The 27,408-nt window shown below is 37.9% G+C and overlaps 1 protein-coding gene and 1 long non-coding RNA gene across 2 annotated transcripts in view; both read right to left on the reverse strand.

Moving 5' to 3' along the window:
• The window catches only part of sorl1 (sortilin-related receptor, L(DLR class) A repeats containing), a 310,727-nt gene that overhangs the window by 145,534 nt on the left and 137,785 nt on the right, over positions 1-27,408 (reverse strand). The window contains exons 12-24 of the mRNA XM_088011422.1: positions 19,124-19,212; positions 13,013-13,191; positions 11,849-12,035; positions 11,214-11,342; positions 10,190-10,275; positions 9,940-10,112; positions 9,683-9,814; positions 4,152-4,243; positions 3,421-3,667; positions 1,770-1,908; positions 1,495-1,668; positions 1,269-1,382; positions 1,045-1,167 (exon numbers count right to left, since the gene is read on the reverse strand). Coding sequence (XP_087867548.1) covers positions 1,045-1,167; positions 1,269-1,382; positions 1,495-1,668; positions 1,770-1,908; positions 3,421-3,667; positions 4,152-4,243; positions 9,683-9,814; positions 9,940-10,112; positions 10,190-10,275; positions 11,214-11,342; positions 11,849-12,035; positions 13,013-13,191; positions 19,124-19,212 — 1,864 coding nt within the window. The remainder of the gene's footprint in view (positions 1-1,044; positions 1,168-1,268; positions 1,383-1,494; positions 1,669-1,769; positions 1,909-3,420; positions 3,668-4,151; positions 4,244-9,682; positions 9,815-9,939; positions 10,113-10,189; positions 10,276-11,213; positions 11,343-11,848; positions 12,036-13,012; positions 13,192-19,123; positions 19,213-27,408) is intronic.
• On the reverse strand, positions 20,501-27,256 carry LOC106912870 (uncharacterized). The gene is made up of 4 exons (XR_015764985.1): positions 21,705-27,256; positions 21,278-21,421; positions 20,765-21,104; positions 20,501-20,677 (listed from the first exon to the last, which is right to left on the reverse strand). It is a non-coding gene; the product is annotated as an uncharacterized LOC106912870 (long non-coding RNA).

A 27,408-nucleotide genomic window follows, 5' to 3' on the forward strand; every position in this document is an offset into this window, starting at 1 on the left:
TTTCCCCTGCATGAAGGGGAAAAATGCATAATTTGTTCATAGGACGTGCCAATATTCAGAGCAATCATCAAATAGAATTTAATATTTCGTAAAGCATAAAGAGGCAAAGTTTCTTACATTTTAAACCATGGCTCCTACAGCAACAATTAAGTCAAATTTAATTATTGGTCAATATAAAAGAGAAATTTGCTTTATTCTCTCTTGTATCTTACAGAACTGACAGAAACAAAACTACTTATAGATTTATATGCAGAGATTATATGTTTTTACATCTAAACATCAGCATCTCAGCTTTAAGCCAGATTTTATAAAATCCAGAAATATCGAAGGTCACTTTACTCACCAACTGCCCCAACCAGACCCAAAAAAGATTTTGCATCTTTAATATTTGCTATATTAAAGACACATCATATATCATCTGTTATGTGTAAGTCAGCAGGGCAAAGGTTTTGCCCACCAACTGAGGGACAGATGTGGAATCAGAATCACATAGTAACTGAAAAATACAAAATGTGCACTGACAAGGATTCATTTGGTTTACACAGAAGTTACTTATTCTGCATTTGAAATTTTTAGTAACATTTTGATTGTTATAGAATCTCCTGTTGCTGATATTTTTAGCACTTGATAAAATTAGACAATAAAAGGCAACTATGTGATAATTCTTCACAAAAAATCTTATTGAATTGTGAAACTGTTTTCAACTGTAGGTAAGCATTCAGCAAATACAGGCTGATTCCATAAATAAGAATATAACTGAAAAGTTCCTTTGTCAGCAGTTATATCACCAAGTGAAAGACATTATATAGATTAATTAGATTACATATGTTTTAACATATTTATATTTCGTAGTATGTTTAATATTTGCTAAAAGGTTATTTTCTAAAGGTACTATTAATCTGATAAGCCTGATCAGGATGTATATCCTAATTTATTGAATAAGACTGCATGGCATTCACTTCCAGTAACTGTGGTTGCATCAGTGCCCAACCCCCGCTCCTCCTCGTCCCCACCAACTTGCAACACAAAGTTACACCCTTGTACCACAGTGCTCCTCGTCACTGTTGTCACCACAATCGTCTTCATGGTCACACTTAAAGGCCAGAGGGATGCACGAGCCTGAGGCTATGCAGCGGAACTGGTTGGATGGATCACAAGTTGTAGTGGCTGCAAACAGAGATGAGCATGGGAGAAAAGTGAAATTCTTTCCTAATCTGGCTCCTTTTCTTGTTTTTTATGTGGAAAAGGTTAAGCATGTGGAAACTTACGACACTCCTGCTCATCGCTCATGTCTCCACAGTCGTTGTCACTGTCGCATTTCCAGATACTGCTGATGCAGCGTCCGTTGGCACAGCGGTACTGATTGGGCAAGCAGCTGTGCTCTGATGGGAGGATGACAAGCAAGCTGTGAATTACTCTCTAAGAATGGGTTCCTCTGCTCCAGGACGGAGACGATTATAAATCACTGAGAAGTTAAGGCCTGGTTATGCTCACTGGTTTTGGTGCATGTGTTGTTTTGATGCTGGTAACCAGGGGGACACTGGCACTGCAGCTCTCCATTGGGCATGGTCAGGGTCGGTGCACCCTCCGGACAAACACAGGTGTGTTTGTGGCCAGGCTGTGGGAGACACAGCAAACTGCATGGCTGGTAGGTGCAGGCATTATGCCCTGATAAGGTAGAGAGAACAATCAGATGATCATAATAAGTTCTGATTTATAACCAGAAAAGAGAACTCAGCTCCATAATAATGGTGATGAATGCTCCTCACCTCTGTTCTTCCCCTTATAGAAAATCTTGAGGTCCATGACTCCAGTTAATCTGCCAACAATTAGCTCGTTGTTCTGAGATCCAGCTTTTGGAGCTTTGAAGATTCCCATTCTTGACCAGTCGTCCCAGTACAGATCATTCTGAAATCACCATTCAATGTAAAAACTAAAGCATTCAGATTTAACATAAGTAAGTGACCACAACAAAGACAAAAGGTAACTGTTTGAAGGCAGTAAATACCAGAAGTGGAGACTTAAGTCTGTGACATAGAACTTCCTTGTAAAGACAAAGACTTCAATTCACAGATGCCTAGTTTACAATCAGTGGTACACCATGAGTTGATACATTGTTTTATGGTCCAGCGTATTCAAGAGTGCATTTTCATCACCAGTTAGACCTCTCACTCGGCAGGCGGTGTTAAACCCATATGCCTAACATTGCATCGTACAAACGTGACACACTGGTGTGTCTCATGCTTGTTGCAAGCAGCAATGATTTTCTGTCCTCCAATTAATAGACTGTGTTGTGACACCAATAGCTCCACCCTAATTGTACTGTACTGTTGTCTTATGGACATAAGTCCATAAGACTGTACTGTTGTCTTATGGACATAAGTCCATAAGACAACAGTACAGTACAATGGTAGTGTACTACCATAATTGAAGGGGTTCACCATTCCTGAACCCCTTCAATTATATAACTGAAGGGGTTCAGGAATGGTGGGTTACTAGTTGGTTATATGGGACACTTTTACAATGGAAACAGACAAAATGGCATACTGCCAAACTAACTCATAGCATAAAGCTTAGTGGAAAGAAGGCATTAAACTGGGACTTGAAATACTCCTTACTCAACTGAGAGTTGAGGGAAAAGACATAAATCTCATGAAAAATCTTTACCTCATGCCAGTAAGGGTGAAAGTATATCTAAACCCATGGCTCTACAGTGGTATATGTTCAACTAGTGGTACTTGGACTGCTATTAGTGATACTTAATGAAAATGTTTTAATGGATTATGTACAATGTAAATATGAAGAAGTTTATATTGTGTAGAGCTGAGAAGTTCCAACTGGCAAAAAGAGGAGTTTTTAAAGCACATTCAGTTCAACTTTATCAAAATCTTCTTCAAAGTAGACGAAACTCCAATTGTGAAGAGTAGAGTGAATCAGGAACAAGGTATGGTGGCTGCTTATACTGGATTCCATTTAATCAAGAGTTGAAAGTTAGATCTGGAGGATTTGATCTAACGTAACTTAGCCGTTACACCGCTCCAAAACAGAAACCTAACAGGATTTACTAATTGTCTACTTATCTGCTAATAACAATATATTTCTCAGCAATTTGTACAATCAATTATAGTGAAATGTTCACTTAACATTAACAGGTGTTTGTCTCCTCATGAATAAATACATATTTACATTGTAGTGGAGTAATTATAGCTTATTAATAAAAAAATAATAAAACCTGTTTAAAGTTAATTTTAAAGATAAAAATGTGTGTTATGTGTTAATTTAAACATAACCAACAGCCATTTTGTGTGTTAGACAGACCATGCATCTGATGTGAGAAAATGGATTTCAGTCAAAAACTTGAGACTTAACTTGAACTTGTCTGTCCAAAGCTTAAGACCTGAACTAGGAACCATACTTTACCTTGAAGACAGCAATAGCGTACGGATGGGGCAGTCCCTCCATCAGAACACTCCTCTGTCCTCCGGTGAAGTCTGCCCTTTCAATGCGGTCGCTGAACGCCTCGGTCCAGTACAGCCACCGGTCATCTGCGGTGATCCCGTTGGGCCAGCGGACTCCTTCTGCCATGATGCAGGACACATTGCTTCCATCCATGTAGCCCCGGTAGATGCCGGCTGCCCGGTCTCCCCAGTCAGTCCAGAACATCATACTGTTGAAGATTCAAATAATCTGTTTGGATTTCTGTTGCATTTTTCTTTGCTTTATTTTGTTTTCCAGTCTGTTGAACTTTTCACACCTCTACATGCATGAGCTAAACATGTTTAGTTATCTTCCAGACAATAAGTCGCCCCCAAGTATAAGTCTGATCAGTCAAAAAATATGTCACAAAGAGAAAAAAAACATATGAGTTGCAACCATAGTCTGAGTTGCTTGACAACCTAGACTTTATTATGTGTGTGTGAATCATACTCCAGAAATGACGGTAGTTGGCCACTATCAGGACAAGCATGCCTACTTAAAATAAATCAAAATGGAAAGACATGGTGCAGCAATGATGTGTTTGATCATTTATGGGTTTCCTGAAACTTTTACCTCTAACACTCTGTATTACAGGCAATGCTACTGTCGAGTAGTATTGATCCTCATCAGCACTACTCCAGATCTACTTACATTAATTACAGATGTATCTTTACCTTTCTGCAGGCAGCAGAACCAGAGCTCGGGGGTGTTCCAGGATGGAGGAGTTGAGCAAAGTGTGACGCAGGTCTCCGTCAGGATTAGAAACCTTCAAAGACAAGGAGAAATTTTTTACTGGAGCTCTGTTTGTTTGGAAGGGTTAAGTTTAAACATTTAAACACATACTGTTTGTTAATAAGAATACAGATTTTGTCAAAAGATAAGGTTAACATAAAACTCTGCAGAAACAACCCTAGAGCAGAATAGCGTGAGGTCATGACCCTAAGGCAGGGGTGGGCAACTCCAGGCCTCGAGGGCTGGTAACCTGCAACTTTTAGATCAGGGGTCACCAGCTCCAGTCCTCAAGGGCTACCATCCTGTAACTTTTAGATGCGTCTCTGCTCAAACACACCTGGATCAAATAAACTGCTCATTTCCAGCCTATTGCAGAGAGGAATGAATGCTGGTGAAGGAATTCAGACATTTTGGACCAGAGGTGAATCTAAAAGTTGCAGGATGATAGCCCTTGAGGACTGGAGTTGGTGACCCCTGTTTTAAATGCATCTCCTCTTTAACACACCTGAGTCAAATAATGAGGTTATTAGCAGGACTCTAGAGAACTTGACTGCATTTGGAGGTGATTCAGCTTTTGGATTCAAGTGTGTTGGACCAGAGAGACATCTAAGAGTTGCAGGAAACCGGTCCTTGAGCACCAGGATTGCCCACTCCTGCCCTAAGGTTTCTACTCACAGGTTTTGTGCTTTGCAGCCAAGTGTCTTCATGTTTTTTTGTTTGAAAAGCCTTCCTTAGCAAAAGCATAAACAAGTATGGATTTGATCCCAGTTTACTGGGTTCTGTTTGTCCACCTGCTTCTAGGTTTGGATCCTATTATTCCTGTATCAATTTGATACACACTTCCCATATCAGTGTCCTCTGTCACTTTTTTCAGCTGTTAAAACTGAAAAACAGCTGAAACCGTTAAGACGTCGTAACCTGGTTTTCGAGCCGCCTTCAAACTAGGGCTGAAACGATTCCTCGAATGATTCGAGTACCTCGATTACTAAAATTCCTCGAGGAAAATTTACCTGCCTCGAAGCTTCGTTAATTTATGTTTTATTAGTTAGCGCACCGTGTTCCGGCCGGGACTTCATTTGCGTTGCGTGGAGCTCTCACTTCCGCCTCTGAGTTGTTGACAAAAGCTAAGTCTCAGCGGCATAAAGTCCAATCTTCAAGATTGGCCCGTGGGGATTTTATTGATTGATGATAATGCCCGACTTTTTATCGTTTTTGGGGAACCAATAAGCATCCTTAAAATGACTGGGGGAATGCCTGGAGTACGGCAGCATTTCTCCTCCGGGGCTGCTGGTTGAAAGCTAACGGCGGGAAGAGCGCTGAGGTGAGCGGATAGCCTGAACAGGGCGGGCGGCTGAGTAGCTGATGCTTACCGTGTAAATGTAGCTTTACCGACGAACCGCACAATAAATTTCATATCCCGGTCTGAAGAAACGGGTGGCGGAGCGCATCGTACATGGCTGGTAGATGAGTTTCTGAGTGTGACCAGTGAAGGTGTCGTAAATATCCCGTATTGCTTCCCCCCGTGTTCGTCCCCCGGTCTAACGGTTCGTCAGTCCGCTGGTCTATTTCCTCCCCTCCACCCCATGTTCGTTCATTCGCCCTCTCCTCCCACTCCAGGCGGCATTTCCCGTATTTTCAAACCCAAAGCGTGACAGGTTAGGTGGCAAGGTGAGTTTAATTAATCTATTAAACTCACTGAAGATGAATACATAAACTAAAAGCTGGATTGTAGACATTTTTTATAAGCATATTTGTGAGCCTGCCTCTTTGTTATTAAATTCAATATAATTTCAGATTTTTCTATAACTTTTCTTCTGGTTAACTTAGAAAGTGAGCTATTATTGTTACAGGTTAGTTTTCTAAACTACAAAAAAGCAACTGTTAGGGATGCTCAAATATGAAAAATTGGACTGATATTGATATCTGATAGTAACACCGGTATTATGCCAGATTTACCAATATTTCATTTTAGAATTTTTTTTTATCCGATTACTCGATTAATCGTAAGAATAATCGATAGATTACTCGATTACTAAAATATTCGTTTACAACAGCCCTACTTCAAACGCAACATGAACGCTAAAACATTCATGCGGGTTTACACCTGTGCAGCAGTGATGGAGATCTGCTGCTGCTGTGTAGAGATACTCAGATGTGTGTTAGAATCATGGTACCAAACCAGCAAACGCAAAAACTTTGCACAGATTTTCCCCTTAGCTAACCGACTGAGTTGAGTAATGCTGTTGGATGCAGGTAATGTTAGCTAAAATATGACTAGCTAATACCAATACAGCACCTTAAGCTTGTTAACAAGCAGCCTGTAGGCTACTGATGTTGTTGTCTATGTTCAGCTACGTAGATTCATTTTGCCCCCCCCAAAATTAGTTGATGCCCAACTTGTTAAACTCCTCTGGAGCCGGAGCTGGATCAGGATGCTTCACTGTTACCACAGCACTGGCCTCATGGTTTTATTCTCCAGGCTAAAGTTTCGCCAGATGTCAAAACAATCAGAAGAATAGTTCATCAGTAAATCTTGTTTTGCTCCAGTCTTCAGCAGTTCATCACTTCCTGCTGTTTCAGTTTGTCCCTAATGATTTTACTGGATACAGATGGGTCGCAGTGCACTGATAAATCAACTCCGATTTCCTTAATTTTGGGAAATTGGCACTGGGCCGATACTTACCGATTTTATCTACCTCTGCAAAAGTCTGAAAATCAGCCACTGTCCTCTTCTGATCTACTGAAGAGCAGAAGAGGACACCCAGATAGCACACGATAGTAATGCAAAGTTGAATTATAGTCAAAATGGTTGATTTTTGGTTGAGGTCAACAATTGACGGTGGATCAACCATCAAACAGTCATCCAATTCTAGCCAAGTAACCAATGTTGAAAAGATGTCATTGAATGTTGTTTTATGGTTGAAATCTAATGATTGAAATGCCGATGTCTGATCAACGTCTGATCAATGTTGAATCAATGTATGCTGTTTTGTCGCACCCATCCTCTCTTCTCTTCTTTTGAGCTCTGAGTGAGAGCATTTTACTAGTGAGCGGGGTTATCACGTTTTAAATTAAGCACGGTTGAGGATAGTGGGTTGTGATTCTTTATCTACATTTTCTTAATTGTCCATAAAAATCATTACTAACTGTTTGTGCAAGATATGTTGACACATAAAATCTACAACTTACTACATGGAGTGGAGCAGTCCACCCCCACTATTTACAGGAGCGGGATGTCCCAACCACACAGCCACTTTGCTGTTGGCTTATTTGCAAAAGATGTTAATTCAATGTTGAATTATGATCACAAAGGTTGAATTTATGGTTAAGGTTGACGACTTATGGTGGATAAACCATCAAACAATCATCAAATTCTAGCCAATTAACTAATGTTGAAAATATGTCATTGAATCAATGTTGTTTTGGGGTCAAATTCTAATGGTTGAAATGCCAACGTCTCATCAGGGGCCTCATGCATAATGTGTGCCTGCGCACAAACAATGTGCGGCGCTGTATTTTACGCATGTATAAAAATTTACTTTGCATCAAAGGGTGCGTAAATATACACACACTTTTTCGCTGGCATGAAAATGTGCGGCAGGCACGCAAACTTTTTCTGTGAACAATATCAAACTACAAAGCGTCAAAACTCACATAAATACACTAAAACCTGACTACATTCAGTGTTTTTAGACCAAGAAGCATCAAACCCGATGTTTTTTTCATGATTTAATTTTTTTATTGCTTAAAAGTAAAAGATGAAACTGAACCGCATTTATCCCCAGACAATAAAGTAACATGAACACAAAATAAAAATAAAAGGATGTGAAGACCTCACTCGAATGTAAATAGTACTTTTCCTCAGTTTTTGTCTCATAAAGCGCATGTCGGTCTGTGCACCGAAGCGCATGAAATGCATCTATGGGGTAATGTTATTCTCACTAAAAAAAACAAAACATGGTTGGATCAGCAGATTAACTACAAACAGGTTAGATTACTTTTAAGGTTAGGTGTGTAGACAATCCCGTATGTACGTAGCTGCGCAAAAATGTGCCACATTGTGGAGCGTTTTGGCTCTGATGGAGAACATTGCCAATGGAAGGATTCAGAGGGAGCGATTGATCAGAGATCATATTTATCTTCTGTTGATGATGGTTTATTAGTGTTTAGATTAAACGAGACAGATCATTCTAGAGCTCTGAGCAAAACTTAAGGAAGGAGCTGTGCAGTACTGGTACTGGTGCAAGTGCAAGTGCGCCTTTCTGGACAGAAAGTATCTTTATTGTGCAAATGTACAACTTATCCACATGATTCTACTATTTAGATAGAATAAACGTCCACATTCCCCACTCAAAGACTCTCTGATACACTCTGTCTTTAAATCCCGGCTGAACGACCCCCCTATGGTTCAAATGGGTATTTTCACAATCTCTTTATTTATTTATTTATTTATTTATTTATGATTTTATCTTTTCTTTAAAATGCATTATTTTTATTTTTGTGAAATAATAAAAATAATGCATTTTTATTACTGAAAACACCTTTTAAATAAAATATATTATTATTATTATTATTATTACAAATACTCATACTGCTACAAACAAGAACGTCGCCATGGTTACGCTTCGTGTGGTGGCAGAGTTCTGGGTATTTATACTAATTTACATATGTATTTATGAGTGGCGACAGGATGGACCAGCAGCTGCGCTCTATTTCCCGCAAATCAGGATTTATAAAGGAAAAGTGCGTGACCACGTGCGTGCGCACGGCTTTATGCATCCCATTTTTTTTGTGCGCCGCACTTTTCCAAATTTTTGTACGCAGTTTTTTAGTGTGAAAACTGCACATTTTTTTATGCATGAGGCTCCAGATGTTTTTCAACACACCAAGCACACTGCTCTGCAAATTTAGGCATTTCTCTAAAAGTAAAATGTCAAGTAAAATGATCATTCAGTGCCTGGATAAAAATATTGCAAACATTAGAATTTTCAGCTGAGTTCAGATGAACTGTAGTGACATGTCAGGACATTGTTTCGAAATGTTTTGTGATGGAGCAGAAGGGTCGGGTATATGTCATCAGAATGCCAGTGCTTGGGACACTATAAGTCACATGTTGAAATATCATTAAGCACATTTTGTAATATGTGTTTGTGGGCTGTTGCATGACAAACATGTGTTGGTGTTGTGTCTTAAATGGAACACTAGGTACTTATTGAAGCACACTTATTTTACAAAAGGATCTTAACGTTGATCCTGCAGTGATTTTTACATAGGTCTATAAAAATGTTTATAAATCATTATATATCATCACTATGTAAAATTATCTGAAAAAGAATAGTCATCAGTAAATATTTGAAAAATTAAGCTGTTGCCCATCTTAGGACACTCAGGTGCTAAAAATATTTTCTGTTAAGAAGGAAATGATATTTGAACTGAATGTATTTAAATTTGTTTGAATGTTTGTCTCTGATACCTCAATCTTCTGGGCTCCTGCATCGACCCAGTACAGCAGCCTGCTGATGGGGTCAAAGGTCAGAGCCTCCACATTCTGCAGATCTTTCCTCACAATGACCTCCTGACCTGTGCTGCCGTTCAAACACAGACGCTGCAGAAGAAGCAGGACATAGAAACCGTAAAGGCCGAGGCGATGCAGTTATTTCAGGAAAGAGCAAAGTGAATTAACTTCTCCAGAGCAACTTGGATAAAAGACCCATAAAGTCCAGCTCATACCTGGATGGTGTCCAGCGAGATGTCTGCCCAGTACAGGCAGTTCCTGTCATAGTCAAAGTCCAGTGCCACAGCTTCCCTAAGGCCAACTAGAGGCAGCGGCTGGTCGGTGCCAGTAGCCAGGTCGTAACGGTGGATGGAGTTCCTCACGGCATACAGTATGAACTCATTACTCTCTGTGAAACACAGCACACACTGATTCAGGCCTATGGCATTCCTGACGTAAAGGCAACCAAAGACTTGTTGTAATAACCTCCAACAGGACAGGGCAGCATCTCTCCGTCCAGCCTGGCCTCCACGTCTCCCCCACTGCAGCTGTCCCCTGGTACCTTCCTGTAGCTGTAGCAGCAATACAATAGTTTCTCCTCAGCAGGAGGGCGGATGCTACTCCCACGAACACACCAGTAGGAATCAGTGAAAAGATTGTCCATGTCCTTCTTGTGATGAGCACAGAAAAAGTAATCCAGAACTTAAATCAAACTGGAGCAGTACTGCTAAAATCAACAAAATCTTTTAAATCTTTTCAGTTTACATTTTGTCATAATATAACCACAGACTTCAAGGCTTCACATTAGAATTTCAGGTGACAACCAGACGTAGTGAATAGTTGGAAAGCAAAAAAAAGCTGATATATGGCTCTCATATAACTTTGACTAGGCCATTCTAACACAAGAATGGACTGATCTAAACAATTGTGTTGCAGCTCTGGTTGGGTGTTCAGGGTAGTCGTCCATCCTCCCATCAACTCTGACCAACTTCCATGTTCCTGATGATAAAAAACATTCCCACGGCATGATGCTGCCAGCACCATGTGTTCAGAGTGATATTGTATTATGTTTTTAACCAAACAAGTTTGTGCTAGAGGCCAAACAATTTTCAATTTCAGCTACACTTGACCACCTACCTCCACACGTTTGCTGTACTGCTGATGGCTTCTACAGATGGAGCTTTAAAAGACTGCTTGCAGAACAGCTGGATGTACCGTAAACTATACAAGTTGTTAACAAGGCTTTCTGAAGGGAATGGCCTGTTTTAATTAGTACAAACACAGAAAACTTTTCTTCTTTACATTTGTAAAAATCAAAATAAAAATGCGGTTACGGCATGATAAAATGTGGAAAAGACGGTTGGAATAATTTTGCAGCTATCAGTCTTGTTTTTCAATTTTTAAATTTGACATGAACACTTCATGAGAACATGCATGGGGCTAAAGTCTTATAGCAATTTATTTCTACAATTAAAACAGGATATCTGTGTTTTGAGAGATCAGAGTTTACCCTTTGCTGCGGTGGTAGCTGGTACCAATGGGACAAGGAACTGGAGGAGCATAGAGGTCTCCCAGGAACTCTGGGTCAGGTACACACACTTGAAGAGACAAATCCTCACTCAGCTTAAAGCCATAGTCACTGGAAGGAGAGGGAATGTGGAAAGAGATACACTCAGATTAACTTCTGCACTCTACAAGTAGGGCAGAAATTAGCACTGCTAGAAAGCAGTAGTGCTGCTAAAGCACCTGGAATACAATCTAATCATCTGTATCACCAGAGAGCAGAACAGCCTTCTCAGAAGAAGCAGATTTCCTTTTAGTGTCATTGTGCAAGAAAGCACAACATTTAAAAAAAAGAAACTTTCAAAGGCAGTGAAGATAAAAAATGATAAGCATATTTCAATAAATCTAAAAAATATACTAGAAACACATGAATGAATGAATGAATGAATGAATGAATGAATGAATGAATGAATGAATGAATGATGTTCAGGGTTTGGGATGAATTTGTGATGTTCAGGGCAACAACAGCTCTTGGGTAGAATCTGTTTTTCACTCTGTTAGTTCTTGTCTATATTGCCCTTAAGTCCCTCCCTCAGAGTAATAGTTGGAAGAGATGGTGGCCAGGTTGTGAAGGTCCCTCACCATTCATAGTCCTGGCGAGTGCAGGAACAGTTGGAGATGGTAACGGGCCTGTCAAAGTCTTCCCCATTGAAGCACGTGGCGTGAGGAGCTCTTCTCTTGAAGGTCACCTCCCTGCCCAGCAGACACTCGTTACCCTGCTCGTCTGATGGAGACCAGCGCTTGTAATCGGCTTCAGAACACGGAACACCTGGACAACAGAGGAGCACTTTGACTCCTGACTTAACCTCATTAATGCTATCTGCAGATAGAAACTTTGAAGCAAATAGAACAACATGGAAATAAAATCTTTCTTCAGCTTTGTTCTCTTATTTTAAGGACTGGAGTTTGACACCTGTGCTCTAAAGTATCTGAACCTTTTAGCCCAGAATTCATGTAGCACCTTATGGGTTGGGAACAGAAGTGACAGAAGAAACTGGAAATAAATTTTCACTTACCCATGACAGATGCAAAGAAGCCAGCTAGACTGGACATATTAGCAGCGAGTTAGCTGAAGAATCTGAAGAAGCCTCTGATTAAAGACTGCTGCTGAATGACGGTCATCACATGCTAACAACCCAATATTTAAGCAGGAGTCGATATTCCACAGTAATATGCCCTGGATGACATCAGGGTAGTTCTGCTAATTCGCCTAATTTTTTATGTTTTGCTGCTCCTCTTCAACTCTGTCTGCAATCTGGGATATAATTATCTCTGGAAAAGATGCTTCAAACTTCCAGCTTCTCTTTCTGCTCTGTTGAGATGCTACCTTGTTTCCACGGTTACGCATTGTTACAACTCTATGAAACTAAAAAAGTAAGATAAAAAATTCTGTGCTGGGAGAATAATTATCCAAACATTTAACTCCCCCCGCAAAAAATTATGAACAAAAGTCAACAAAAAGAACGAATCAGAATGAACAGAGATACTCCAACATGCTGCCATCATGAGTGGGAAAGTTATAGACAGGATCAAATGGCTGAATTCCCTCACCAGCAGTCATTTAGCTCTGAACAGGCAAGATAACGAATCATTCATGTGATTCAGGTGTGTTGGAGCAGGGAAGCATCTGAAAGTTGCAGGATGGTACCTCTCATGGACTGGACTTGAGTACCACTGCCTTAAGCTATCACAGTTTTCACCTGAGATTCAGAAAATGCAGAACAGCCTTCTCACTCTCCAACCTACCCAGAACATCAGAGGTGTTGACCTGCAGGATAAGCCAGCTGTGCCTCTGCTCAGCATACGAGCCAAAGATGGTGAAGATGGTGCTTTTCTCCCCAGGTTCTGTCAACAGCTGGTACACATACACCTCCTTGTCTGAGAACTTAAATTCAATCCACGTCTCGCCTTCGTTGGTGCTGAACCTGCAAGCAACACATTACATTCGATTAGATTCTCTTTGCTGGGGGGGCGCTGCTGAGCACCGACCATGTAGGACGTGCTTTACTGGAGCTCCGATGGGATATGTGTTTTAATGTACATTTTTGCACCCCCTTATACACTTTTCTGGAATAGACTGGACTATTGGTGAATGAAAATTCATATCTGGTGTACGGCTCGTAAAAGGTGGAGCCAATCATGAGGAAAAACGACAAGGCTACTCGCAGCAGGGCTGACCACGAGGCTCCGGCTGATCCGGATGCTAATAGCATGCTGCTAACCAAGATGCAGGAGATGCTGAACGACTCACGCACTGATCTCATCAACAGGTTTGAGAAAATTGTTTCGAACGTCGTTAAGAGGGAGATATCAGCTGCTGTGACACCGTTAGAGGCTAAAATTGCCTCGTTTGGGAATGCTATTCAGGATTTGGAGCGGTCCGCCAGCGATCAGGACGGGAGGCTGGCTGCCCTGGAGGCCTCGGTCAACTCGCTAAATGTATTAGTGGACACGTTGTCCAAGAAATGTGAAGACTTGGAGGGTCGTTCCAGGTTAAACAACATCCGCCTTGTGGGTGTATCGGAGGGATCCGAAGGTCAACAGCCAACGAAGTTTGCATCAACGTTGCTTCAGGATTTACTCGGCCTTGATGCTAAGCCTGCCCTTGACCAGGCTCATCGCACATTGCGGGCCAGGCCGGCAGAGGGGCAGCCACCGCGCCCGTTCGTTGTCCGTGTCACCTTGTTGCAAGAACGGAATGAGATTTTACGGAGGGCTCGAGAGTCGTATCCCTTACTCTATAAAGGGAAACGTGTGTTCATCTTCCCCGATTATTCAACTTCAGTTGCTAAAAAACGTGCATCGTTTACGAAAGTGAAGAAGGAACTCCATTCTTGCCCCGGATCAAGTTTGGTCTTCTTTTCCCTGCAATACTACGGATCACTCTTCCCAACGGGCAAATTCGCAAATTTGAGGACCCAGCCCTTGCTGCAGACTTTGTTGAGAAAAACATTAAAAAATGTGGTTGATTCTGCCACGGTTTGATTCTGGAGGCGCTGTTGCCCAGGGAAGACCGGGATAATATTTTGTTTGGGAGCTGTTATACTCTGTACAATACAATTATTATTTAATACATTATTGTTCTCAACAGTGCCTTTTGAGAGTTGCACATTAGTTTTTCATGTTTTATAAGATATTTCGCATTTAAAACCTGTTGTTCTATAGGGGGGCATTCCCTACATATTATTATATTTACATCACGTTCCCAGGAGAGTACTTTAGTAGCTAAGACTACTTTCTCTCTCTTTAGTCTCTGGTAGGCTGGATGCTGATTTTTTTTATTTTTTTTTATGGGGCTTCGCGTATCCCGTTTGGGGGGATGCTTCAGCGAACGGGTGGGTTCAGGGAGGTCTTTGGTTTACAGGGTTGGGTGTGTTACTTTGTTCTTTTTGCCCTTTTGTCTGTGTATGTCTCTTTTTTCAGGTGGCCAGGGCGATTCTTGTTTACTCTTTCTATTTTACTCTGATCTATGGCTGACTTTCACTTGACAGGTACGGCTGCAGCGGTAGGACAAGAGATCCATTTCACCAGCTTTAACTGCAGGGGCCTCAACAATCCTGTAAAGCGTAGTAAGATCCTACATCATATGCAACGTTTGGGAGCACACTTTGCGTTCCTCCAAGAGACGCATCTTAAGAACGTGGACCACGTGAAACTGAAACGCAGCTGGGTTAGTCAAGTTTATCATTCCTCTTTTAACACTAAATCCAGAGGAGTGGCTATTCTTATCAGTAAATCTGTCCCTTATGTGCACTCACAAACCATTTCTGATTCCTGTGGTAGATACGTTATTATTACTGGTACCATTTGCAATATCCCAGTGGCATTGGCCAATATATATGCTCCTAATTGTGACAACGAACACTTTTTTAAACATGTTTTCCAGTCACTTCCCGATCTGTCCACTTACCATTTAATATTGGGAGGTGATTTTAACTGCTGGCTTGACCCTCAGCTGGATCACTCGTCAACAAATGTAACCGTGCCTTCACGCTCTTCCAAAATTATTAACTCCTTTATGTCTGAATTTAATGTTTATGATGCCTGGCGTTTTCTTTACCCTTCCCAGAAGGTATACTCTTTTTTTTCCCCAGTCCACCACACCTTCACGCATATTGATTTTTTCTTGATTGATAATAGATTGCTGTCCTCTGTCACTGGGTGCAAATATGATGCTATTGTTCTATCAGATCACGCCCCAGTTTCTATAAATATGAGATTTGACTCTTACCCCATTCAGCGGCCACTGTGGAGGCTGGGCATCCGTTTGCTATCAAATGAAAAATTTGTATCTTTTGTGGCGAGACAAATAGATTTTTTTCTAGAAAATAATAGAGGACCTGAGGTGTCGGCCTCACTACTCTGGGAGACACTTAAAGCCTTCATTAGAGGGGAAATTATCTCCTATGTTAAGTATGAAAATAAGCTGCGTAGAGAGAAAATTAATACTTTGACACGCCACATTTCTCAAATTGACAACCTGTATGCAATATCTCCTTCTCCCACTTTGTACCAGGATCGCTTTGTGTTACAAGCTGAGTTTGATGTGCTCATGACACAACATACCACTGAGCTGCTACTGCAGTCTGGTGCCCAGTTTTACGAACATGGAGATAAGGCTGGCAAACTCCTGGCTCACCAAATTCGACGTGTGTCAGCCTCTTGCTGCATCTCTCAGATCCAAACAACCCAGGGTTTCACAACGGACCCAATGGAAATTAATTTGGCCTTCCAAGATTTTTATAAAGCATTATACTCCTCAGAATGTACTCCTTCTGTAACAGATTTTGATAACTTTTTTAATGATTTGGAGGTTCCCATCATCGGTCAGGATGTAGCTGTCAATCTTGAGAGACCTATTGTCATCTCTGAACTCACTGAGGCAGTTAAGGCCTTACAGGGGGGTAAATGCCCAGGCCCTGACGGGTACCCTTGTGAGTTTTATAGGATATTTTGGGACAAGCTTTCTCCACTACTCTTAGAGGTATACAATGAATCTTTGTCTTCTGGGTGCCTACCTCAGACCCTTAATCAGGCAGTTATTACTTTACTTGCTAAAAAAGGCAAGAACCCCCAACTCTGTTCTTCCTATCGCCCAATAAGTTTACTTAACGTTGACTTTAAATTGCTAGCAAAAACAATAGCACTGAGACTAGAAAAAGTGCTTCCCAGTGTAGTTGGGATAGATCAGACCGGCTTTATACAAAATAGAAATTCCTTTTCCAACATAAGACGACTCTTTAATGTAATATACAGCCCACCCTCTGTCAGTACTCAAGAAGTTGTAATATCTTTGGACGCCGAAAAGGCCTTCGACAGAGTCGAGTGGCCATATTTATTCTACTCAATTAAGAAATTTGGTTTTGGGGAGAATTTTTTATCTTGGATTAAGTTAATTTATTCTGACCCATATGCATCGATTAGGACAAACAATATTCAATCTGGCTATTTTCGTCTCAGTCGCTCTACACGCCAAGGCTGCCCACTGAGTCCGCTATTATTTGCTTTGGCAATTGAACCCCTCGCAATAGCGCTTAGGTCTAACACAAGTATTTTTGGTATTAAGAGGAATGACGTGGAAACCAAGGTTTCTCTATATGCTGATGATCTTCTTTTGTACGTCTCTAATTTGAATATTTCTATTCCTGCTGTACTTGCCACACTTGGTAAATTTGGGCAGCTGTCAGGCTATAAACTAAACCTCAGCAAAAGTGAATTATTCCCAGTTAATGCATTAGCTAAAAGTTACCCACTGCATACATTACCATTTAAGGTCATAGACCAGAGCTTTACTTATTTAGGGATCCAGATTACATCCAAATACAAGGATCTTTTTAAAGCTAACTTTTCCCCTTTATTATTACATGTTAAGGAGGACTTTGATCGGTGGTCGGTGCTTGGCCTCTCTTTGGTTGCTTGGGTTAACTCAATCAAAATGAATATCCTGCCGCGTTTTTCCTACCTATTTCAATGTATCCCTATTTTTCTTTCACGGACCTTTTTCAGCAAACTTGATGGTATAATTACCAAATTTCTCTGGAACGGGAAGGCTCCTCGTATACGCATTCAATTCTTACAAAGACCTAAAAGGCTTGGGGGAATGGCCTTGCCAAACCTTAGATATTATTATTGGGCCTCAAATATCAGACTTTTCAGATATTGGCTCGATGCAGATAGCCCTTCTCCTCCAGGTTGGCTTATTATGGAGGCCAACTCTGTAAAACCCGTATCTTTGGCAGCCTTATTACATTCACCATTACAGTCTTCAACTAAACCTTATACTTCTAATAAAATAGTCGATGCATCCTTAAGGCTGTGGAGGCAATTCAGACGGCATTTTGGCCTGCAATCTCTTTCTGTCTATGCTCCTATAGCTTCAAATCACGCCTTTCCACCGTCTCTCACAGATGGTATCTTTATGTCGTGGCAGAGAATAGGAATTTCAACTTTTTATGACATATATCTTGATAATACTTTTGCCTCGTTTCAACAAATCTCTGAGAAGTTTCATATCCCACGCCACCAATTCTTCAGATACTTGAGAGTGCGCAGCTTTGTCCGCTCTACCTATTCAAATTTTCCCAACCTTCCCAGGGAGTCACCCTTAGATATTTTTCTAAAACCTCCTGGTAAACTGAAAAGGGCTATATCTTTTATCTACAATCAAATAACACTTCTACGCCCACAAACCTTGAATTCCTTTAGAGCACTTTGGGAGGAAGACCTTGGACAGGCCATTTCAGAGGATCTTTGGACACAAAGCCTGTCATTAGTGCATAAGTCCTCTATTTGTGCCAGACATAATCTAATTCAATGCAAACTTGTGTATCGCACATATTATACTAAAGCACGTCTGGCTAAGTTTTATACCAACGTATCTCCCGCCTGTGATAGATGCCAGCTTTCCTCAGCTAATTTGATCCACACTATCTGGCTCTGCCCTCAACTTTTTAATTATTGGTCCAAAGTTTTTGCTATTCTATCGGACATTTTTGACAAGAAATTGGAGCTTGACCCCTTGACTGCTTTGTTTGGAGTTGCACCGCCACAGTCCTCCTTGTCCTCCTCTCAGAAATCCTCCTTGGCTTTCTTGACATTTTTGGCGCGGAGAGTGATTATAATGAAATGGAAGTCGCCTCAACCTCCATCATATACACATTGGCTTCGAGATGCACTGTATTTCATTAAACTAGAGAAAATCCGTTATACTCTAAGAGGCTCTTCTATGAGATTTTTGGGTCTGTGGAGCCCCTTGTTAAGAACCCTTAGGAAGATTAATTTCCCCAATATTCCAGACTGATAAGGTGGTACGCTTGTAGCTGGTGTTTATTATTATTACTATTCTTCTTATCTATATCTCTTTACTTTCACTCTTTTTCTTGAGTTAAACTTGATAGAAGTATCCCCTGCCACCTGAATTTTTTTATTTTTTTTTATGCATTTGTCTTTGTCCGCTAACACGATATTCCTATTCTGACTTGATTCATTTTACATATCTTATGTAGATGTGTGTGTAATTGGGTGTGTTCTAGCCCAATTATGTTTGTATGTTAAAGGTACAATGTTAACTATGTAACTACTGCACTGCCTTTACACTGTACCTCATGTTAAAGCATAAATAAATTTTTGAAAAAAAAGATTCTCTTTGCTGTGAGAGGGGAGAAGATGTGAGAAGGACATGTTAATTAAAAGATTCAATTATTTATAGAGACAAACAGAATTGTAGCTGTCTAGCTAGCTACCAATCTAGTAAGGTTAGCAGCGAGTTATTGGTAGCTTGGAAGGGTTCACAAATAAAACCTTCCAAGCTTTCCAAGTCACTATTTGCATTGTTTCCCACTTATCAGTTTGACTTACTTCAAATGTTTGGTGGAGCCTCCCTGTGCGATGGCCATCAGGATACCACCATGGTCCCCCCAAGTGTAAAAGTGAGGGCCTGCCAGAGCCTGAAGGGAATGAAAAGTATATATTTATACCGTGTATAAATATACACAGTATATGTGGTAGAAGCAGAGTGTGGTTGGCATCTACTCTAAATTTCAGGAGTTCGTGCTGGTTATCATCTTTGCTTTGCAGAGTCCCATAATCTTGAGCAAGGTGAATACAACCCCAGATTTGGACTGAAACAATTAATCAGATTAATTGTGATAAATTGATTATTAACTCTCCTGCAGTCTTAGTGCGACGCTCAGGAGAAGCACGGCAGATGTCATCATGGGGGTGGGGAGCAGGAGGGACCGTCGGCTCCCAAAACCACACAGAAAAAAAAACCTTCATAAAAGTGCATGTAGGGTTAGTGCAAAATGTCTTTGTACTGCCAGGTGAATCCTAGTAAAAACAAAAGTATACTTTAGTATATTAAATTTTAACATACTTTAGCATACTTTGATTTATGTACTTAAACTGTACTATTTTGGAACAACTTTTGTTGTGCTTAGTATATTTTAATAGTAATTAAATAGTATTAATTTACAACTTTTAGCATACTTAGTATACTTAAACATAATTTTTTGGAACAACTTCAAGTTGTACTTAGTATACTTTAAGTATGCTTTTTTATGTAGTATTCAAGAGCTTGATTAGGATATTTTGAGTGTACTAATTCTGTCATAGAATAATATTAAAAATATACTTTTAATATACTTTAAATATATTTTAAATATACTACTAATATATCAGTAATGTATTTAAATTACACTTAATTTTTATTTTTGATTTACTGCTATTGCTAATAAAGTACAATTCTAATTACTCAGAAGTCTTCTTTATTCCTACTTTCCTATTTTATCGATGTACTTCAACTGTACTATTTTGGAACAACTTATTTTGTACTTAGTATACTCTAGTATACTACACATACTTTTTCGGAACAACTTCAAGTATACTTAGTGTACTTAAAGTATACTTTTTAAATTTCATATTTCAGAGCTTTATTATTAATTTTGATATAATTATACTTTGAGTGTTAATTATATAATTATGTCTCAAAATTATATTAAATATATATTAAATATACTTCAAATATATTTTAAATGTACTATTAATATAATAATGTATTTAAATTACACTTAATTTTTATTTTTGATTTCCTGCTATTGATAATAAACTACAATTTTTATTACTCTTAATTCGTCTTTATTCCTACGTACCTATTTTGTACATGACATGCATAACTACACTACAGTACTTATACTGTTTTAGGCATGGAAAGATTAATTACTCAAGATGCACAAGGTAATTCAAATATTTTTTATTACAGATATTTTAAAATTGTCCAATTTTACTCACAACTTTATTAACTTTACATAAATTATCAGTTTACACATGAACATGAAAATTTAAGTGTGACAATAAAACATGAAAGTGAGGATCAACGACAGAACATTCCAGTTCACTGCACCTTACAGAAACCTACAAAAAAGAACAATAGAGCAATTAAACAGAGAAAGCATTTGTATTTAAAGAGAACAGAAAAATGGCAAATAAAAAAATACTTACAATTTCAAGACGTTGTGGACTCGACTCGCCATGTATGTGACATCATAAGAACTAATGATGATTGGGACCGGATGCCTGGGGTGGAAAAACATTTCTGGGTGTCTTCTTTGCCGGTTTATGTTAGAAGTAGAAAAAAATTGTCAACAATGTCATAGAATCAGTTGACATTGGCATTAACTATGAAGCTGTTTTAAGTATGGACTTAAGGAGACAAATTACCTAAAATCTTTCCATCCATGATCTGAACACACTGATCCTTGCAGGGGGGCTGGTGGTGCCCATTTCCAGCAGCCATCAGATGAGAGGCAGGGCTCATCCTGGACAGGTCACTCACAGGGCCCTGAAAGTCAACAACAAATAAAAAAAGAAAGGTAAATGTTAGATTAACAAGAAGAGAAAAATTATTTCCAGTTACCTTTAAATCAAATCATGTTTATTAAGCACTTAGTGTTGGTAACAGCAGATTTTGTTGTTGAAAATGTAGCTAGCTCCTCATTGAAAAAACAAACTTACATCATTAAGACGATGTGGAGGTTAATCCTCAGAGCTGGTTGGTGATCTGGTGGAGTCAGAGCCTCTTCTGAGACAGGAAAGTCTTTAGGTTTCTAACACCCGATTTCTCTGGCTTCCTCTTTCATCTTCATTTGCTTAGTTAGACTGCAAACATATGTTGAAGATAAAAACATTGATGGACGAGTTAGAACAACAACCTCACAATATCAAAGTCTCTCTGTCATATGGAGCTTAATTAAAACCAGGTTAGTTTATGAATTACAGTATAAGTCGCAACAAACAGCCTCCATGCAGTTATAACATGAAGCTGAATGATTACTGTAGTAATAATCATAAAATTGATCAATTATTTAAGAAACCAACGTAAGTTATATATCTTTACTGCACTGTTTATAATTAAATGAAGATAATTAATAAGCAAACTTACCACCAGCTAGCAACACTAAGCAGCCTTCGTCCCCCCGGGCTCCTTTTGTGACACACATTTCATTTCCATCGGTTGCTGTCCCGTTGTGTTGTCGTCCAACTCGGATTAGGACGTCACCAGCTTGAATTTACCAAAATTAGTAACTATTGTCAAGGCCATCTCTACTTTTAAGGCAATATTATGCGAGTAAAAATGGCGAATTTGAACAGCGTCTGCGTTCAAGTTTTTTCTTCTTCTTCCAGGATTTTTTGGCGGTTGGCAAACAACTTATAGGTGCATTACCGCCACCTTCCAGACTGGAGTATAGATTAGATGTCCTATCACTATAATCTTCCCATAAAACCTGATTTCCTAAGATAACTAAAAATGCTGTTAAATATTACATCTTCAGAGGACCTTTGCAGCAGATTTTTAATATCTAAAATTACTTTATGTCTATTTAACTCTCTGACTAATATCTCTCTTTCCCGATTGTACTTATCACAATCTAGAAAAATATGCTGCACTGTTTCTGACTCTCCACAATAATTACACAACCCTGTACTATGTTTATTAATTATTTTCAAAGTACTATTTAGCCCCGTATGCCCAAACCTTAATCTGGATATAATATCCTCTTCTTTTCTATTCCTATTACCTTCCCTACATTCCCCTACTTTTCTTTGAATGCTATAATAAAATCTTGCCTTTTCTTCTCTATCCCATAATTCCTGCCATTTCTTTTTAAAATATATTTTACTAATATTTTTGACCTCATTTCTGCTTATTTTGATATTTACCTCAACATTATCCCTTTTTGCTGCACTCTTAGCAAATTGATCCGCCAATTCATTTCCTACTATCCCAATATGAGCAGGAATCCAAATTAACTTAACCCTAGATCCATATTTTTTAATTTTAAAAATTGATTAATATTCAATATGATATCTTGTCTCGATTCTGAATTTTGTTCTAAAATACTTATTAATGCACTGCTTGAATCTGAACAAATCAATATTTCCTTCTTTCTTGTTTCCTCACACCACTCTAGAGCCATTAATATAGCCACTAGCTCACCTGTATAAACTGTCATTCTGTTATTCTTTTATTTTTCATAATGTTTAAGTCCGGAATTATAAACGCTATTCCAATTTTATCATTTAACATTTTAGAAGCATCTGTAAATACTTGTAAATATTCAGCATATTCTTTATTTATATACTTTTCCACCTCTTTTTTTTCTATTTGTCTGCCTTTTTCCAATAAGTTTAAATCAACTTCAGGTTTTCCACTTACCCAAAGTGGAGTATTTGGAATACTCATCACAGGACTAATTAAATAATGATTTATTCCTAACTCACTTATCTCATTATTTATAATCCATCCAAAACTATTGATTCTCTTTTTTTTTTATTTTTTCCTGACATGGTTGTAACATAACATTTGGAGGAAAGTTTTCCTTATGCCCTTTTACATTTGCCCAATAATTTATGGCTAGTTGTTTTCTTCTAAGTTCTAGTGGCATCTCACCCATTTCAACTTGTAAAGCTGATACTGGGGTTGTTTTCATTGCTCCACAACAAGTTCTTAAAGCCTGATATTGTATTCTATTTCTTTTAGTAAACTATTAGAAGCTGAATTATGTACAATACATCCGTAATCAATTACTGACCTAATTAGTCCTATATATTGTTTTTAATACCTTCCTATCAGCTCCCCAATCTTTACCTCTTAAACATCTCATTATATTTAGGATTTTTTTACTTTTCTCAATTATTTTTTTTATATGCATTTTCCAAGTAAGTTTTTTGTCAAACCAAATTCCTAAATATTTAATCTGATCTACGCTTTCTACATCATTCTCATATAATTTAAGATTTACATTTGTATTTATTTTCCTATTAGTAAAAGTAATGAACTTAGATTTAGATATTGAAATTCTAAAACCCCATTCTAAAGCCCAATCTTCTACATTATGTATTGCCTCTTGCATTTTCTTATTTATAAATTTTAAATTTTTCCCCCTTTTCCAGATAAGGCCATCATCTGCAAATAATGATACTCCAAAATATTTATCTATTTTACTAAAAATATTATCAATCATTATAACAAATAACATAGGACTTATTATACTTCCTTGAGGAGTACCGTTTTCAATTTGATGTTTTGAACTTACTTCACTACCTATTTTAACTTTTATATTTCTTCCAGTTAAATTTTTTTTTATCCATCTATATATTTTACCCCTTAAACCTATTTGTTTTATTTTAATCAATAATCCTTCTTTCCACAACATATCATATACTTTTTCTATATCCAAAAAGATTGCTATTAAGACCTCTTTATTCACCTGTGCCCTCCTAATTTCATGTTCCAAATATAGTATAGGATGTATTGTACTTCTTCCTTTCCTAAACCCAAACTGATATGGTTTAATCTTCTCCTTAGATTCCAGAAAATATATTAATCTGTTATTTACCATCTTTTCCATCACCTTACCAATACATGATGTTAATGCTATCGGCCTATAACTCTCAGCTAAATGTGGATCTTTGCCAGGTTTACAAATGGGAATAATTATAGCTTCTTTCCATTTATCCGGTAAAATTCCTTCCTCCCATATCTTATTATACATTTCTAGTAATATCTTCTTACTTTTTTCACTAAGATTATTCAACATAATATAATTAACTTGATCCTCCCCAGGTGTTGATTTATTAGAATTTTTTAATGCTCTATTTAATTCCATTAAAGAAAATTTCATATTCATAATATTCTCATCATCTTCATCATTACACAGCAACTCACTGTAATTTTTTAATGTTGTTTCCCATCCTTTTTTTTCAGTATTACTAAGATTCTCCATACTATGTATCTTAGTAAATGCTCTTGCTAACAATTCAGCTTTATTCTTATTATCTATTATAGTGTTACCATTATCTTTTATTACTGGAAAAAAGTACTCTTTTGATTTACCTGACATTTTTTTAATGGTATTCCATACCCTGTCTAATGCCGTATTTTTCCCCAATGACTCACAATATTTTCTCCAATAATCCCTCTTAGCATTTCTTATGATCTTCCTGACTTCTGCTTGTTTTCTCTTATAATTTATTAGATTTTGGAAGCAAATATATTTTTTCAAATTTTTATAGGCCTTGTTCCTTGATTTAATTGCTATTGTACATTCTAGAGTCCACCAAGGAACTATCTTCTTCTTTTTAACCCCTTTACTTCTAGGAATGACTGTTTTTGCTGCATGAACAATACTATTACTAATTTCTAAATTTAAATCATTTATTGGTTTATTTATATCTATATTTACCATACCCCCTTCACTTATTCTTTTATAATTTTCCCAATTTGTATCCCCAAATCTCCATTTCCCTTGACTTACTACCTGTTCTTCTTCTATATCCATTTCTACTTCAACAAAAATTGGATAATGATCACTTCCTATAGTGCTATTTTTATATACTTTCCAGCTACAACTATCTGCCAAAGATTGTGATACCAGTGTCAGATCAATGGCTGATTCTTTACCTCCTATCAAATCTACCCTAGTGCCTACACCATTATTTAACACTACCATTTCTATTTCTTCAATCATTCCACCATTATAATCATCTTGTTCTCCCCACAGTACTATGTGCATTAAAATCCCCACACCAAATTATTTTCCCTCTCCAGTGTCTAAGGATTGTTTCAAGTTTTGCTTTCTCTATTTTCTTACAAGGATTATAATAGTTTATTATTTTAATGACTTCATTATTTGTCCAAACTTTAACCGCATTAAGTTCTAGATCCGTATTTATTTGCATTTGAATAAATTTTATGTTTTCCTTTATAAATATAGCACATCCTCCTCCACTTCCATTTATTCTATCTTTACGTAAAACTGCATAACCATGAATACTGAATTGCAATGTTGATTTAAGCCATGTTTCTTGAATACATATTATGTCTGGTTTTATACTTAATTTGTTAATGAACCCTTTAAATTCCTGTCCGTTAGCTATTAAACTTCGAGCGTTCCATTGTAGTATTAGAATTATGTAGTGATTTGAGGGCCTTCATTTTCAGACGGTCCTTCTCCACATCTAAGTTCATCCTGAATTTTTTCCCATGACAGATCTTTGACATTAAAGAATTTTGTTGCTGCCTTTACTATAATTTTTATTTTTTCAGTGTTAGTCCTTACTTGTTCTGAACAATTAATGATATATGCTAGAAATGGAATCAGTTTTTCTAACGTGACATTTTGAGTATCATCTGTGTCCTTTCTCCTTTCTAACTTTGTTTTATAAGTATTTTCCATACTTTTCACCTCTTTCACTGCTTCAGCATAAGTAATTTTTTTATCAGTTTTAATTTTCTGAATTTCAGTTGCTTCTTTCCTCACCACACAACCTGCATAAGCTGCAGTATGATTACCTCCACAATTACAACATTTAACTGGATTCTCTCCACATTCCCCATAAGGGTGATCACCTCCACATCTACCACATCTTTGTTTTCCTCTACACACATTTGCAATGTGACCATATCTTTGGCACTTATAGCATCTGAGAGGTGGTGGAATGTAAGTTCTTACACTGAAACTCATGTATCCAATCATCACTTTATCAGGTTTAACTTCATCTTTGAATTCCAGTAACACAGATGTACTGTCCACTCTTTCCCCATTTCTAAAAGCCTGTAATCGTTTTATGTCTGAAATCTCTCCTCCTTTTATTATTCTTTTTGTCCAAAACCGATCATCTCCATAATGGATATATGTCCGATCTTCTAATTTCCTTTGCTGGGTAATGTACATTGCATTTATTCTGGCGTTGGGTAAATATACCTTGAAGGAGAATAGCACTTAAATAAAAGCCCAACAAGGATATTCATTTAGAATTAAAAATAACTCACCCTGAACTACCATGATAGATATAATGCATGTAATAAAAGTGGGTCATTAATGAAGGGGAAAAAACTCAATCCAGACTTTAAGTAAGTTTAGGGTCTGGTTCGCAGAGTATTAAGTTAATTGTTTTTTTTCCAATTATTCAATAAAAAAAAAACTAACCTGAGTTAAGTAAAATAAAATTGTAATCAAAACTTTTGGAATTGTAATGATTTCTTTTTTAAAAAACAAAACGTTTTGTTTAAAAAAACCTTTTTTAAAATTAAATAACTCATTTTTGTCTCATGAACTTAAAAAGTTATTTGCCAAACAAACTTTTATTTGCACACATCAGAAATTTTTTCTTGCGATTTTAGGCCCTCATGTACGGTGGCCGACAGGCGCAAATGCGCAGCAACAGAGAAAACATGCAAACAAAAAAATTAGACGTGCACAAATGAAATGCAGCAAACATGAAAATAGACGCAAACAAAAAGCAAATAAAATGCAGCAAACAAAAAAGAGACGCAAACAAAAAAGAATACAACCACAAATGAAATGCAGCAAACAAAAAAAGCGAGACGCAAACAAATTAAATGCAGCAAACAAAAGAAAAGATGCAAACAAAAAGTGCTGAAAACGGAAGTGCTCCAGACCACTAGAGGGAGCCAAACAAAAAACAGCTGTGTCCAAATTTAGGGTCTGCATCCTTTAGAAGCAGCAATGGCGGCAAAATTATTTTTGCTGTATTACACTTAAAATTACACAAAATTATTTTTTACAATATTTTTAGGCGAGAAAGTAGATGTATAGATCTCAAATATCTGCTCGGTTCAT

Source organism: Poecilia mexicana, unplaced genomic scaffold, assembly GCF_051168715.1.
Source record: "Poecilia mexicana isolate PSO_F unplaced genomic scaffold, ASM5116871v1 scaffold_13, whole genome shotgun sequence".
In the NCBI taxonomy this organism is placed as follows: domain Eukaryota; kingdom Metazoa; phylum Chordata; class Actinopteri; order Cyprinodontiformes; family Poeciliidae; genus Poecilia; species Poecilia mexicana.